General features: G+C 45.1%; 1 protein-coding gene across 1 annotated transcript in view; it reads right to left on the bottom strand.

Moving 5' to 3' along the window:
• Positions 1-13,827, bottom strand: part of IGFBP3 (insulin like growth factor binding protein 3) — a 34,586-nt gene extending 20,759 nt beyond the window's left edge. The window contains exons 1-2 of the mRNA XM_040433251.1: positions 13,613-13,827; positions 13,124-13,536 (exon numbers count right to left, since the gene is read on the bottom strand). Of these exons, the coding sequence (XP_040289185.1) occupies positions 13,124-13,478 (355 nt within the window). The 5' untranslated portion in view covers positions 13,479-13,536; positions 13,613-13,827. The remainder of the gene's footprint in view (positions 1-13,123; positions 13,537-13,612) is intronic.
• Positions 13,828-14,056: the final 229 nt, after the last annotated feature.

Below are 14,056 nucleotides of genomic sequence, written 5' to 3'. Positions count from 1 at the left end.
CAGCAGGCTTTAGGGGGCCTGTTTCCCCAGCGTGCGGCTCTCGGCCCTCCAGCACGGCACCAAGCCTCAGATCCCAAAACAGAGACATCTCTGCTAAGCCCAGCTGCCTATTTAAGGACAGCCAGGTGCTGCTAAAACCCAGACCAGCACTTAAACCCTGGTCCGGTATTTGACCTCACCTGGCTGGAAACCAGTCCAGCCGCACATGCTGGGAGGAAAACACCTGCCTTGCCAGACACAACCCCTCACTTTGTCAAGGGGGTTAATGACATATTGGTTTCTCTATGTGTGAAAGGTAGAAATGTCACGAGAGAGATGAGAGATGTTTATAGTAGAGAAGATTGTGGTCAGAAAGTGGAAAGGGTAAGTTGAAAGTCAGAAACTGGGCATTTGCGGAAAAAAAAGACTTGATTAAAGAGTATTGCCATCTTTGTGTGTGATAGAGGAAGCAAGTGGTGGGAGATGAGATTATAGAAAGGAAGGGAGGCTGATGAGATTGGATTGTCAATGGGAGGGAATTTAAAAAAATCACCCATAATAAGAGTTGGCAATTTGCACAATAAAAAAAATATATAAAAAAAATTTAAAAAAAGGGGAAGCCAGGCAGCAAAGTGATCCAATAACTGGTGGATTGAGCCTGGAGAATGAGCGACAACAGCAGCTTGCAGGGAAAATGGGCAGAAGAGTCTGATGGTATGGACCTAGAGGGGAATCTGGGTGAAGGTACAGGGGGAAATCACCTTAAATGTGCACAGTGGAGTAAGTAGTACACCTACTCCTCTACCATGCCTGCGTAAGGGCTGGGGGTATGGGAAAAGTGTAGCACACCATAAATCCGTGTTGTCAACAATCTGTATAGGTCAGACATGAATAGAAGATGTAGCTCTTATCTGCATGTCTCCAACCCCCTCTGCACAGGGAAGCTCTTTGATGTCACCACGGGGTTCCCTAGTATTCACAAATATCTCATATGAACCCTGTGTTCAGGCTTTGTGATTGGGCTGTCAGCGGGACAGCTCGATTATACCAACGGGGCTGCGTGCAGGAGTGCACAGTCATTGAACACAGCATGTACAATACATTAACAGAATGCTGGCACATGGACCTTTCCAAAAGGGTTTGGAAAGGGTTAATAACAGCCAACGGTCTGAGTGATCTGTGTCAGCAAACGGACCAATACAGCCATATCTGTCCCTTAAATTTTGCGATTGATGTGGAAGAAAGACTAAAATATGTGGCAGTTTTGCAAAGGGTCCTTCTCCCAACTGCCATTTAAATTTACAAGGTACAGTTGGGAAGGCGTAAAAGGGGTTGTCCGGGTTCAGAGCTGAACTGCCTCCTTAGTCGTGCACTCCTGACCAGCTAGTCTGCCCCATTGGCTGATTTTAATTAGTGTTAGTATATAGCTTGGCCTGCTCCCCCTCACTCACTGAAGCCATCTGGCACCAGGAGAGAGATAGTGTGTGGACTCTCATTGCAGTCTTTGGTGACCTTTTGGCGCCAGGTGTGGTGTGGAGTGGGCCCGGCATGCATGCTGGTAACTGCTTTCCGTGGATATAATGGAGGCCATTTTGGCACCAAAAATGACAGAAATTCAGGCGGATCCAGCATGCATGTGGAACCTGCACTTTCTGAATTATATGGTAGCCGTCATGGCACATAACAGGTAAAATTTATTGTTAGGAACCAGTCTAACTAGAGATCGCCTTGACGTCCGGCAGACGGGCTCAAATAATTTTGTACAAAACGATTTGCCAAGCATCTCTAACTTATTAGTATAGCATTTGCAATTATGATGCAATTGTGTACTTTATTTGGTTTGCAGTGAGCTGTTGCATTGCATGATTTAGCGCTGCCCTAGCCAGTAAACGGTTAGGCCTCTTTCACACGGGTGTTGCGGGAAAATGTGCGGGTGCGTTGCGGGAACACCCGCGATTTTTCCGCGCGAGTGCAAAACATTGTAATGCGTTTTGCACTCGCGTGAGAAAAATCACGCATGTTTGGTACCCAAACCCGAACTTCTTCACAGAAGTTCAGGCTTGGGTTAGGTGTTGTGTAGATGTTATTATTTTCCCTTATAACATGGTTATAAAGGGAAAATAATAGCATTCTGAATACAGAATGCTTAGTAGGTGATCAATTGAGGGTTAAAAAAAATTAAAAAAAATTAACTCACCTTCTCCTCTTGTTCGCGTAGTTCCCGGTCTCTTTACTTCTTTAATGATGAGCTGTGGGCTAAAGGACCTTTGGTGACGTCAGATCACATGCTCCAACGTCACCACAGGTCCTAGCCGGTAGTTCATCATTAAAGAAGTAAAGAAGAGACCGGGAACTAAGCGAACAAGAGGAGAAGGTGAGTTAATAATTATTATTTTTTTTAACCCCTCCAGCGCTATTGTACTATGCATTCTGTATGCTATTATTTTCCCTTATAACCATGTTATAAGGGAAAATACAGTGAATAGACTGTCACCTAGCAACCATGCGTGAAAATCGCACCGCATCCGCACTTGCTTGCGATTTTCACGCAACCCCATTCACTTCTATGGAGCCTGCGTTGCGTGAAAAACGCACAATATAGAGCATGCTGCGATTTTCACGCAACGCACAAGTGATGCGTGAAAATCACCGCTCATGTGAACAGCCCCATAGAAATGAATGGGTCGGTATTCAGTGCGGGTGCAATGCGTTCACCTCACGCATCGCATCCGCGCGGAATACTCGCCCGTGTGAAAGGGGCCTTAGTCTGCAAAAAAAGAGGGTTAGTCAGCACCTCCCAGTGCGCAGGTGCACGCTGCCATGGCAAAGACCTAGAGGGAAAAAAAGACAATGCAACTGCACCCTGCAAATCAGATAAAGTACAACAATGCCATAGTCACAAAAATTATAGTGCTAATGCTACGCTTATTTATAAAGTGAGATGCTTGGCCAATGCATTTTGTACAAAACCATCTGAGCCCGTCTGCCGTACGTCAAGGCGATCTCTGTTAGACAGGTCCTAACACTAAATACTACCTGTTATCCACCACAATGGCCGCCATAAAATTCAGGGAGTGTTGGATCCACATGCATGCTGGATCCACTCTGCCTTTTACCATTTTTGGTGCCATAATGGTCTCCATTACAAGGGACTATGGCATTGTTGTACTTTATCTGATTTGCAGGGTGCTGCTGCATTGTCTTTTTTCCTCCAGTAAAACGGTTAGGGCAGCGCTAAAGCCCACCCATCAGAGCCGGTGAAGTCACCGAACACAATGCCGGGCGGAAATTTCCGCCCGGCAGTGTGTTATTGAAAACATAAGAGACCTTGCCCTGCGTGATCTAGCGCAGGGCAAGGGAGCGCATCGGAGCACGAGATGCTCCGATGCCAACATCAGGAAGGCTGCCTGGGTGAAAATAAGGGTATGTCCGGGTTCAGCTCTGAACCCGGACAACCCCTTTAACACCTTTGCCTGCCATACATTCACAAAAGGCTTAAAAAAAGTCATGTTACCCAGTTGACAAAATACGGTGACTTTTGCTTAGAAGATTGGCATATATTATCCGAAAAATGGGACATTTATGCATAATACATGCATCCAAAATAGTAAGCGAATTAAGAAGTGCAGACTTTGCTATACATTACAAATGACTGCTCAGCGTATCCTCCGCATATTCATTGTTTTCAGCCAGCCTGAACGGTCAAAGATTACATTCTGAGCAGTGGCCTTCCTTCAATGGACTTCTCCCTGCAAACTGATGAAAACATCCGGTGTCGGGAGGGGGTAGCAGCCAATAGCAGGCGGGGACGAGCCTCCCTAGCGTCACCGGTGAGGCTCTTCCCCTATCCCTGCTTGCCATTGGCTGCTCCTCCCCCCCCTCTTCCCCCAACACCACGGGGTTATGTCTGCATATTTCTGCAACAGATTGCAGCGCCAAGGTTCTTTGCGTCACAATCTGAAACTTTTCCCCAACTCACACCCGGTCTAACAAAGGGAGCGTTGTGTGGTTGGGGAAAGGGGATGAACTGGCAGAAAATGGTCTAAATCTGGATTTAGAAGTGGCAGTTGATTCTCCAAAGTTATGTAGAGGCCGGCGCCTCTACATAACTTCGTGGATCCACCGACAGCGCAGGGCTTATTAAGACCAGTGTCCGCATGAAGTCCCTAAAGGCTTTTGTCTTCCAAATACTGATACAAAACACTGACCAACTATTGACCCTGTGAAAGTGGCCTTAATGAGAATAAGAACACTTTCTCATTCAGTATTTTTCATCAGTATAAGGCTCCATTCACACGTCCGCAAATGGGTCCGCACCCGTTCTGCAATTTTGCGGAACGGGTGCGGACCCATTCATTTTCTATGGGGACGGAATGGATGCGGACAGCACACAGTGTGCTGTCAGCATCCGCATTTGCGGAGCGCGGCCCTGATCTTCAGGTCCGCAAAAGATAGAACATGTCCTATTCTTGTCCGCAGCTTGCGGACAATAGGCATTTCTATAGGGGTGCTGGGCGGGTGTGTTGTGGATCCGCAATTTGCGGGTCCGCAACACAACACGGACGTGTGAATGGAGCCTAAGGGCTCATGCACACGGCCGTTGGTTGGCTGTTCCGTGCATTAGGGACCGCAATCTGCGGTCCCCAACGCACTGGCAACATCCATGCAGATTCTGCAGATGGATCCAGACCCATTCAACTTGAATGGGTCCGTGATCCGTCTACAAGGCAAAAAAAAAAAATAGAACATGTTCTATTTTTTTGTGGAGCGGAGGAACGGAGAGTGCTTCCGGGGTGGGGGGTTCCGTACCTCCGTTCTGCACCGTGGACCCATTGAAATGAATGGGTTCGCATCAGTGATGCAGGGTGCACATGGCCAGTGCCCGCATATTGCGGACCCTCTGTTTGCGGGCCGCAATACGGGGACGGCCGGGAAACAGCCATGTGCATGAGCCCTTAGGCCTCTTTCACATGTTTGTGTTTTCCATCAGATGTATTAGTGGGTCAGTGGAAAAACAGCAGAGACATGCACTATAGTCTGTGGTGCGAAACAAGGACACTGATTGAAGTCTGGGGGATCCATGAAAACCAATTAAAGAATACGGACAATATCGGTGTTCTGTCAGTGGTTTTCATTAACCATTGGTAGGAGATGCTCTAATACAGGAGACAAACACAGGCCAAAAATAAAAAATAAGACACCCGGAACAGACTCTTTACAGATGAAACACTGAGCATCTCGTCACAGACATAATCATGGATGTGTGAAAGAGGCCTTAGTAAGCAAACCAGGAGTGGGTTGAAAACCCTGATGAGGCATAAATCTTTTCAGGATACTTTTTCTCTGTAGGTTCCTCTCCCAAGCCTGGCTTACAAATACGGATATAAAACACAGACCAAATACTGACTGACAGTGGCCTTGAGTATACCTACATATATTGTACCGTTTCTAAGGAGGCAGTGTATGACAAGAGAGCGGTCCAGGCAGAGGATTGACCGGTTCACCTCAGGATACAAATATAAAATAACTCAACTCCTCCAATTGATCGCGTAGCTGCCGGTCTCCTGTTCTTTCTTCAGGACCTGTCAAAGGACCTGTGGTGACATCACTGTGCTCATCACATGGTAGATCAAATGATCCATCACCATGGTAATGGACCATGTGATTAGCTCAGTGATGTCACCACAGGTCCTTTGACAGGTCCTGAAGAAAGAACAGGAGACCGGCAGCTACGTGATCAATTGGAGGAGTTGAGTTAATTTTTATTTTTTTAACCCTCATTGGCACTGCGCCACCAATGTTTATTTTACTGGGGTGTTGGGAAGAGGAGGGGGCGCACTGCGCCACCAATGAAGATAACTGACCTGTTAATACAAATACAGGAGGCGGGTGCCGGAATCAAATAGCCGGCACCCGACCTCTATGACAGGGAGCTGCGATCCGCTGCAGTTAACCCCTCAGGTACTGCACCAGAAGGGTTAACTGCCGCTGATCGCAGCTCCCTGTCATAGAGGTCGGGTGCCGGCTATTTGATTCCGGCACCCGCCTCCTGTATTTGTATTAACAGGTCAGTTATCTTCATTGGTGGCGCAGTGGCCACAGCCCCTCCCCTCCTCCTCCCGTCTCTCTCCTTATTGGCGGCAGCAGCAGCAGCAGCAAAGGGGGGGGGAGGCAGAGACTCCTCCACTGCGCTGCTGAGAAGAACATCTGCGGCGGGGAAGAGAACTATCAGCTCCTGTGCCCCGCCGCTGTATTCAACGGCAGTGCTGCGGTGGCGGGTCTGGTCGCAAATGGCGACAAGACTAAAAAGTCTTGTCGCCATTTGTAAATTCTAAGTCGCATTGGCGACCATTTTGGTCGCCATCTGGAGCCCTGCTACTGGTGACTGTCAGTATAGAACAGACAGCATAATACTCTGTATTGCATAAGCAGTACAGAGTATTATAGAAGCAATAAAAAACAAGACAAAAAAAAAAAAAAAGGGGGTTAAAACTTCCCAATGGATAAAGATGCAAAACTAAAATACCCACCACGAATTTGGGATAACCGCATACATACAACCTGCACTACACAGATATCATGTGTAGTAAGGTAAACGTCAAAACAAAAAACTGCCAAAATTGCTGTTTTTTGCCTATTCGTCACCAACAAAATAACACATTTTTTTTATATTTTTTTATGTACCCCACAATTATGGCAATGAAAATTACAAGTCGTCCCACATAAATCAAGCCTCCACATGTCCATAGAACAAAGCATAAAAAAAAATAAAAAATAAAAGAATGATGGGCCTTGTGATGCAGCGTTGCAAAAGTAGTAAAACATTAAAGAAAAAAGAAAATAAATAAAAATCTATACATAGTTGGCATCACTAATCAGACTGGCCTAGAGTAAATCTGCAAAAGTTATAAACTCAGCGGTGGTATTGCTGTTTTTTTTCCTATCCCCCCAAAAAACAGGAGTTAAAGGGGTGTTTCCGGTTCTGAGCTGAAGCCGGACATATCCCTGTTTTCACCCAGACAGGCCCTCAGATATGAGCATCGGAACATTTAATGCTCCGATGCTCTCCCTTGCCCTACATTGTATCGCCCAGGGCAAGGGCTGTTTGTTTATGTTTTTTACACTGCTAGGCGGAGGCTTCAACCTAGCAATGTTCCCGGTTTACAGGCTAGAGCAGCGCTAAAACCTGCCCATTTGTACCGGGAAAGTGAGCAGGCTCACTGCTAGGCGGAAGCCTGTGCCAAGCTTTACCCATGGAGAGGCTGATAAGTCCCCGGATCTCCAGAAAAAGCCTTTACCCTGCGCGATTCAATGCAGGGCAAAGGAGAGAATCGGAGCATGAAATGGTCCGACGCTCATATCAGCAGGGTAAATTACAGTTGCAAGAAAAAGTATGTGAACCCTTTGTAATGATCTGAATTTCTGCACAAATTGGTCATAAAATGTGATCTGATCTTCATCTAAGTCACAACAATAAACAATCACAGTCGGCTTAAACTAATAACACAAAGAATTAAATGTTACCATGTTTTTATTGAACACATCATGTAAACATTCACAGTGCAGGTGGAAAAAGTATATGAACCCCTAGACCAGGGATCAGCAACCTTCGGCACTCCAGGTGTTGTGAAACTACATCTCCCATCATGCACATGATTCTTGGCTGTTCTCTGAACTCCCATAGAAGTGAAAGCAGCATGCTGGGAGTTGTAGTTTCACAACAGCTGGAGTGCCGAAGGTTGCTGATCCCTGCCCTAGACTAATGAAATCTCCAAGAGCTAATTGGAGTGAGGTGTCAGCCAAGTAGAGTCCAATCAATGAGATGAGATTGGAGGTGTTGGTTACAGCTGCCCTATAAAAAAAAAACACCAGTTCTGGGTTTGCTTTTCACAAGAAGCATTACCTGATGTGAATGATGCCTCGCACAAAAGAGCTCTCAGAAGACCTACGATTAAGAATTGTTGACTTACATAACGCTGGAAAGGGTTATAAAAGTATCTCCAAAAGCCTTGCTGTTCATCAATCCATGGTAAGACAAATTGTCTATAAATGGAGAAAGTTCAGCACTGCTGCTACTCTCCCTAGGAGTGGCCGTCCTGTAAAGATGACTGCAAGAGCACAACGCAGACTGCTCAATGAGGTGAAGAATCCTAGAGTGTCAGCTAAAGACTTACAAAAGTCTCTGGCATATGCTAACATCCCTGTTAGCGAATCTACGATACGTAAAACACTAAACAAGAATGGATTTCATGGGAGGATACCACAGAGGAAGCCACTGCTGTCAAAAAAAAACATTGCTGCACATTTACAGTTTGCCCAAGAGCACCTGGATGTTCCACAGCAGTACTGGCAAAATATTCTGTGGACAGATGAAACCAAAGTTGAGTTGTTTGGAAGAAACACACAACACCATGTGTGGAGAAAAAGAGGCACAGCACACCAACATCAAAACCTCATCCCAACTGTGAAGTATGGTGGTGGGGGCATCATGGTTTGGGGCTACTTTGCTGCGTCAGGGCCTGGACGGATTGCTATCATCGAAGGAAAAATGAATTCCCAAGTTTATCAAGACATTTTGCAGGAGAACTTAAGGCCATCTGTCCACTAGCTGAAGCTCAACAGAAGAAGGGTGTTACAACAGGACAACGACCCAAAGCATAGAAGTAACTCAACAACAGAATGGCTTAAACAAGAAGAAAATACACCTTCTGGAGTGGCCCAGTCAGAGTCCTGACCTCAACCCAATTGAGATGCTGTGGCATGACCTCAAGAAAGCGATTCACTCCAGACATCCCAAGAATATTGTTGAACTGAAACCGTTCTGTAAAGAGGAATGGTCAAGAATTACTCCTGACAGTTGTGCACGTCTGATCTACAACAACAGGAAACGTTTGGTTTAAGTTATTGCACGCACCCCAAAATAGTGCCAATAAAACAGTAATCTCATCCTGCAAAAATCATACCCTACCCAAGGTAATCGCCCAAAAACTGAAAAAATGATGTCTCTCAGACTAAGGAAACACTAAAACATGATTTTTTGCTTCAAAAATGAAATCATTGTGCAAAACTTACATAAATAAAAAATTAAAAAGTATACATATTAGGTATCGCCGCATCCGTGACAACCTGGTCTATAAAAATATCACATGATCTAACCTGTCAGATGAATGTTGTAACTAACAAAAAATAAAAACGGTGCCAAAACAGCTATTTCTTATTATCTTGCCTCACAAAAAGTGTAATATAGAGCAACCAAAAATCATATGTACCCTAAACTAGTACCAACAATACTGCCACCCTATCCCATAGTTTCTAAAATGGGGCCACTTTTTTGGAGTTTCTACTCTAGGGGTGCATCAGGGGGGCTTCAAATGGGACATGGTGTCCAAAAAAAACCTGCCTTCTAAAAACTGTATGGCATTCCTTTCCTTCTGCACCCTGCCCTGTGCCCGTACAGCTGTTTACGACCACATATGGGGTGTTTCTGTAAACTACAGAATCAGGGCCATAAATATTGAGTTTTGTTTGGCTAACCCATGCTTAGTTACTGGGAAAAATGGATTCAAATGGAAAATTTGCCCAAAAAAATTTGAAATTCTGAAATTTCATCTCCATTTGCCAATAACTCTTGTGGAACACCTAAAGGGTTAACAACGTTTGTAAAATCTGTTTTGAATACCTTGAGGGTGTAGTTTCTTAGATGGGGTCATTTTTGGGTGGTTTCTATTATGTAAGCCTCACAAAGGGACTTCAGACCTGAACTGGTCCCTAAAAATTAGGTTTTTGAAAATTTCTGAAAAATTTCAAGATTTGCTTCCCCAAAAAATAAAATGTCATTCCCAAAATGATCCAAACATGAAGTAGACATATGGGAAATGTAAAGTAATAACTATTTTTGGAGGCATTATAGAAGTAGAGAAATTGAAACTTGGAAATTTGCAAATTTTTACAAATTTTTTGTAAAAATTATTTTATTTTTTAAATAAAAATTTTGTTTTTTACTTCATTTTACCAGTGTCATGAAGTACAATATGTGACGAAAAAAAAAAAACTCAGAATGGCCTGGATAAGTCAAAGCATTTTAAAGTTATCAGCACTTAACCTGCTCAGGACCGCCGTACGCAGGATTGCGTCCTGGCGGCGGCCCTGCTCTTCTGGGTGGACGCATATACGCGTCCTCTCGCGATAGCCAAGATTTCCTGTGAACGCGCGCACACAGGCGCGCGCGTTCACAGGAACGGAAGGTAAGCGAGTGGATCTCCAGCCTGCCAGCGGCGATCGTTCGCTGGCAGGCTGGAGATGCAATTTTTTTTAACCCCTAACAGGTATATTAGACGCCGTTTTGATAACAGCGTCTAATATACCTGCTACCTGGTCCTCTGGTGGTCCCTTTTGTTTGGATCGACCACCAGAGGACACAGGCAGCTCAGTAAAAGTAGCACCAAACACCACTACACTACACTACACACCACCCCCTGTCACTTATTAACCCCTTATGAACCACTGATCACCCCATATAGACTCCCTGATCACCCCCCTGTCAGGCTCCATTCAGACGTCCGTATGAATTTTACGGATCCACAAAACACATGCGGACGTCTGACTGGAGCCTTACAGCCTTACAGGGGGGGGGGGGGGGGTGATCACCTCATATACACTCCCTGATCACCCCCTGTCATTGATCACCCCCCTGTAAGGCTCCAGACGTCCGTATGATTTTTACGGATCCACGGATCGGATCCGCAAAACACATACGGACGTCTGAATGGAGCCTTACAGGGGGGTGATCAATGACAGGGGGGTGATCAGGGAGTCTATATGGGTGATCACCCCCCTGTCATTGATCACCCCCCTGTAAGGCTCCATTCAGACATTTTTTTGGCCCAAGTTAGTGGAAATTGTAAAAAAAAAAAGTCTCATATTCCACTAACTTGTGTCAAAAAATAAAATCTCACATGAACTCCCCATACCCCTCACGGAATCCAAATGCGTAAAATTTTTTAGACATTTATATTCCAGACTTCTTCTCACGCTTTAGGGCCCCTAAAATGCCATGGCAGTATAAATACCCCACATGTGACCCCATTTCGGAAAGAAGACACCCCAAGGTATTCCGTGAGGGGCATATTGAGTCCATGAAAGATTTAAATGTTTGTCCCAAGTTAGCGGAAAGGGAGACTTTGTGAGAAAATACAAAAAAAGAAAAAATCTATTTCCGCTAACTTGTGCCAAAAAAAAAAAAAAAAAAATTCTATGAACTCGCCATGCCCCTCATTGAATACCTTGGGGTGTCTTCTTTCCAAAATGGGGTCACATGTGGGGAATTTATACTGCCCTGGCATTTTAGGGGCCCGAAAGCGTGAGAAGAAGTCTGGGATCCAAATGTCTAAAAATGCCCTCCTAAAAGGAATTTGGGCCGCTTTGCGCATCTAGGCTGCAAAAAAGTGTCACACATCTGGTATCGCCGTACTCAGGAGAAGTTGGGGAATGTGTTTTGGGGTGTCTTTTTACATATACCGATGCTGGGTGAGAGAAATATCTTGGTCAGATGCCAACTTTGTATAAAAAAAAATTAAAAAAATGGGAAAAGTTGTCTTTTGCCAAGATATTTCTCTCACCCAGCATGGGTATATGTAAAATGACACCGCAAAACACATTCCCCAACTTCTCCTGAGTACGGCGATACCACATGTGTGACACTTTTTTGCAGCCTAGGTGGGCAAAGGGGCACACATTCCAAAGAGCACCTTTCGGATTTCACCGGTTATTTTTTACAGATTTTGATTGCAAACTACTTCTCACGCATATGGGCCCCTAAAATGCCAGGGCAGTATAACTACCCCACAAGTGACCCCATTTTGGAAAGACGACACCTCAGGGTTTTCCGTGAGGGGCATAGCGAGTTCCTAGAATTTTTTATTTTTTGTCACAAGTTAGTGGAATATGAGACTTTGTAAGAAAAAAAAAGAAAAAAATAAATCATGTTCCGCTAACTTGTGACAAAAAATAAAAAGTTCTATGAACTCACTATGCCCATCAGTGAATACCTTAGGGTGTCTACTTTCCAAAATAGGGTCATTTGTGGGGTGTTTATACTGTCTGGGCATTGTAGAACCTCAGGAAACATGACAGGTGCTCAGAATGTCAGAGCTGCTTCAAAAAGCGGAAATTCATATTTTTGTACCATAGTTTGTAAACGCCATAACTTTTACCCAAACCATTTTTTTTATCAAAGACATGTAGAACAATAAATTTAGCGAAAAATTTATATATGGATGTCGTTTTTTTTGCAAAATTTTACAACTGAAAGTGAAAAATGTCATTTTTTTGCAAAAAAAATCGTTAAATTTCGATTAATAACAAAAAAGTAAAAATGTCAGCAGCAATGAAATACCACCAAATGAAAGCGCTATTAGTGAGAAGAAAAGGAGGTAAAATTCATTTGGGTGGTAAGTTGCATGACCGAGCAATAAACGGTGAAAGTAGTGTAATGCAGAAGTGTAAAAAGTGGTCTAGTCATTAAGGGGGTTTCAGCTAGGGGGGTTGAAGTGGTTAAAGTGACACTGGTCAGATTTGCAAAAAATGGCCTGGTCCTTAAGGTGAAATAGAGTCCTTAAGGGGTTAAATCCAAGGGTTCACATACTTTTTCCACCTGCACTGTGAATGTTTACATGGTGTGTTCAATAAAAACATGGTAGCATTTAATTCTTTGTGTGTTAGTAGTTTAAGCAGACTGTGATTGTCTAGTGTTGTGACTTAGATGAAGATCAGATCACATGTTATAACCTATTTGTGCAGAAATTCATATCATTCCAAAGGGTTCACATACTTTTTCTTGCAACTGTATATCTACCTCTAATGCCATTAAAAACTACAACTTGTCCTGCAAAAAAAACAAGCCATATTGATCTCTGGGAAGGATGGGGGAAAAAAAATCTAATAAAAAAATTGGGTCACTAAGAGGTTAAAAAATAGAACCTTAACTAAAAAGACTAAAAAGAACTTAAAAATAAAAAGATATATATATAATTACAAATAAAAAGTGCATGTGTCAAGAGATCCCTTGAATCTAGCAGTGAATTTAGAAGTCCGCGATCCTGCGAATCCCAGGTCAGCGCCGGCTCCTCACCTGCAGCACACTCACCTTGCAGCGCGCGGCTCCGCTCCCTCCCGGCCGTGACATTGACGCACTCTCCCCGCCCCATGAGCAGCGCGTGCAGCGGTTTGGGCTCTTCAGGTCCCGGTCTACACTGCAGCCCGGAGCCGCACTTCTGGCTGTACACCCCGCACTGGCTGCCCTCGCTCAGGGCACAGGTCCAGCAGCAGCCGCACAGCGGCTCTTGGACGGACTCGGCACAGTCCGGACTCAGGGGCTTGCACTGCTCCACGGCTTTCGAATCACACGGTTCGCATTGGACTACCGGTCCCACCGCCGCCGCCAGCTGGCTCAGCCGCAGCGCCAGCGCCGCCACATACAGCACGTATAGGCTGGAGAACATAGTAGTCGAAGTGGCGAGGTGAAGACAACTTGTGTAGCGAAAGCCTCAGACACAGGAGCTGCGGGGACACAGAGACGAGAGGGTTAGGAGCAGCACATGTCTTCTACAGGCTGCCCCACAAGTCAGGTACTCACCTGGCTGCAGCGCTCCGTCACATGCACATGTTGCTGCTCCTCAAAGTCTCGGGAGTCACGTGACGAGTCCCCGTACACCTCTGGAGTCCGAGAAGTCCCACTGGTATCCGCCCCACTCAGGGCACTGAACCGACACTTTACCCCTGCTGTAGACAGCTCTAGGCCTGCCACTTGCCCCTCACCAGGTTCTGGTTCCCATCTGTTCTCTCATTCAAGTTGTGGCTATATAGAGAGTGAGCCCCAGACACGCCCCGGCATATGAATAGTACATAACGTCCGGCCAGAGAGGCGAGCCAGCAATGCGCAATTCAGCCTTCGGTGTAGTGAAGAGGAGGAGGAGAAGGGGAGTCTCTGAATCTGATTTGTGTTCATGTGTACCTCAGAGAACACCCATTAATGCGTCGGAGGAGAGGGGGGCACTGGCTCCTTTTGTTTGAGCACATA

This window comes from Bufo bufo, chromosome 5 (genome assembly GCF_905171765.1).
Source record: "Bufo bufo chromosome 5, aBufBuf1.1, whole genome shotgun sequence".
NCBI lineage: Eukaryota > Metazoa > Chordata > Amphibia > Anura > Bufonidae > Bufo > Bufo bufo.
This window is presented reverse-complemented; position numbering and strand designations above follow the sequence as displayed.